Source organism: Octopus bimaculoides, chromosome 26 (assembly GCF_001194135.2).
Source record: "Octopus bimaculoides isolate UCB-OBI-ISO-001 chromosome 26, ASM119413v2, whole genome shotgun sequence".
NCBI lineage: Eukaryota > Metazoa > Mollusca > Cephalopoda > Octopoda > Octopodidae > Octopus > Octopus bimaculoides.
This window is the reverse complement of record NC_069006.1, coordinates 11,116,910-11,119,316: the sequence shown is the minus strand read 5'-3', so window position 1 is coordinate 11,119,316 and position 2,407 is coordinate 11,116,910. Positions and strand designations below refer to the sequence as shown.

General features: G+C 36.7%; 1 protein-coding gene across 1 annotated transcript in view; it reads left to right on the top strand.

Moving 5' to 3' along the window:
• Positions 1–2,407, top strand: part of LOC106874849 (H(+)/Cl(-) exchange transporter 6) — a 65,542-nt gene that overhangs the window by 59,897 nt on the left and 3,238 nt on the right. The window contains exon 15 of the mRNA XM_052976906.1: positions 695–820. Within this exon, the coding sequence (XP_052832866.1) occupies positions 695–820 (126 nt within the window). The remainder of the gene's footprint in view (positions 1–694; positions 821–2,407) is intronic.

Sequence of the window (2,407 nt, the reverse complement as noted above, 5' to 3'; positions counted from 1 at the left end):
TATATATATACACATACACACACACATACACACACATACACACACACATACAAACACATACACACACACACACACACACACACACACACACACACACATATATATATATTGTTGTATTTGGGGATGGTCATGTGGCCAGTTTAGCCAATGAAAATGGTGTTCACTTGCTTCAGGACTTTTCTTTCTTTCTTTTTTGTGTATCTCGTCTTACAAACGATCTACCGTTTTGTATTCCTATTGTATGTGTCTTTATTTGCGCATGCGTATATCCTTGTGTATGTCTATGTATAGTAAGTGCGTTTGTGTGGGAATGTGCCTGCATTATCAGTATCCCCTGTTTATACATGTTCGTTTAATTTACTTTAATTTATTTTATTCATTTGTTTATATCTACTTTTGCTTATATATATATGTGTGTGTGTGTGTATTAGCCTTTGCCTTTCTCGTGTACACCATCGGTGGCGTGGAGAGAGGAGGCTGGTATGCATAGGCGACTGTTGATCTTCTACAAACAGCATTGCCAGGATTTGTGCCTCGGAAAGGTACGTTCTAGGTGCAACTCAATGGTCATTTATGACTGAAGGGAGTGTTTACCCTTTGCTCATATATGTATATACATGAACACATACACAAACACATATATAGACAGTTGATGTTTCAGAGAGGAATTGAAACCGTACCTTCCTATTTTCAGGATGTCTCACCTTATATGAACCCGTGTCCTTACACCGTCTACCCAAACACACCCGTCTCGCAAGTGTTCCAACTGTTCAGAAGTATGGGGCTCCGTCATTTACCGGTTGTCAGCCATGATGGTGAGGTAAGAACAAAGAGCTGACGATATCAGCATCTGTTTATCTATTTGTCTGCCTGCCTGCCTGCTTGCCTATCTATCTATCTATCTATCTATCTATCTATCTATCTATCTATCTATCTATCTATCTATCTATCTATCTATCAACTTACCTACCTACCTACCTACCTACCTACCTACCTACCTACCTACCTATCTACCTACCTACCTGTCTGTCTGTCTGTCTGTCTATCTATCTATCTATCTATCTATCTATCTGTATATTGTGGCATATATATTTATATATTCTTGTATGTATTGCGACGTCTTTTATCTTTTATTCTGCCAATTCGCTATATCTTTCATCTGATTAATTCAATGTGTATGTGTGTGTGTGTGTGTGTGTGTGTGTGTGTGTGTGTTATCGCAACGTTCGCCGTAATAATAAAATTGTATGCTATAAAACATTTTGAACACTTGATAAAATGAAAATAAACGTCAAAGGGAAAGAAAATATCGCTGAGAACCTCACTGAGGTTCATTTTGTCATAAATTCTTGCATTTCGGAACCAATGAAATATGCATCAGAAAACTATAGAACGTGCACAGGGCCAAATTAAGACCCATTGAGGCCCTTAGAACTTAAAAGATTTTGGTGCCCCAATATATATGTAATTCAAAATATAAAAAAAACAATAAACCATAAAATGAGTTTTTATTTTTCAAAATGAAACAAAATTAAACATAAAGATAGAAAATAATGTTTATTTTTGTATACTTCCACTTTATTTATATTTAAAAAGTTTTCTCCTCCATCTTTTAATTGCAAAGTCTTTGGTCAGATTCTTAAAATTAATCCTAACACATCTGTTTCTCAACTTAATAGAGATAAGGCATCCCGAATATTATTTTGACAAGTTTAAAGTTGAAAGTGATTTCTTTTGTGCCATAAACCATTTATTATTTCTCTGGTGCCCCCGCCTTCCCTAGATGTCCTAAACATGTGCTTATTTTTCTTAATGGTTAATCTAGTGACGAACGTACAGTGTATGGGGTTGTAAAAAGGCTTCAATCTATCTTCTCTAGATAGGTAGCACGTGGAGGTATAGGGTACCTGGTTGTAAATACGTAACATATGGAGGAATAGTCTAGCTAGCCGTTAGCTATGAATAGGTACCATATGCAAGAACAGTCTATTTAGGTGTAAATATGTACCATGAGGAGGAACAGTCTACTTAGCCGTAAACAAGCATCCCAAGGAGGAGCATTTTACTTATCTGTAAATAGGTACCATGTAGAGGTACAGTGAAACTACAATCCGTCTAACTGTAAAGAAGTACCATGTCGAGGAACAGTCCACGTAGAGGTAAATAAATACATTTCAGCTCTTAATATGATGCCAAAAAAAAAAAAATGCAATCAGAACTTTTTAGACTGTAAAAAATGAAGAGGCATATTAGATAACGTGGTCCTAGATATATTGTGTCTGAATATGAGGCGAGATGGGCCATACTTGGAACGTCTTTGAATCGTATGTTTGCTGACCTTGTGAATAAAGAATAACCAGCAACGACGACACCAGCAACATTAACAAGACAGCGACCCCCCCCCCCC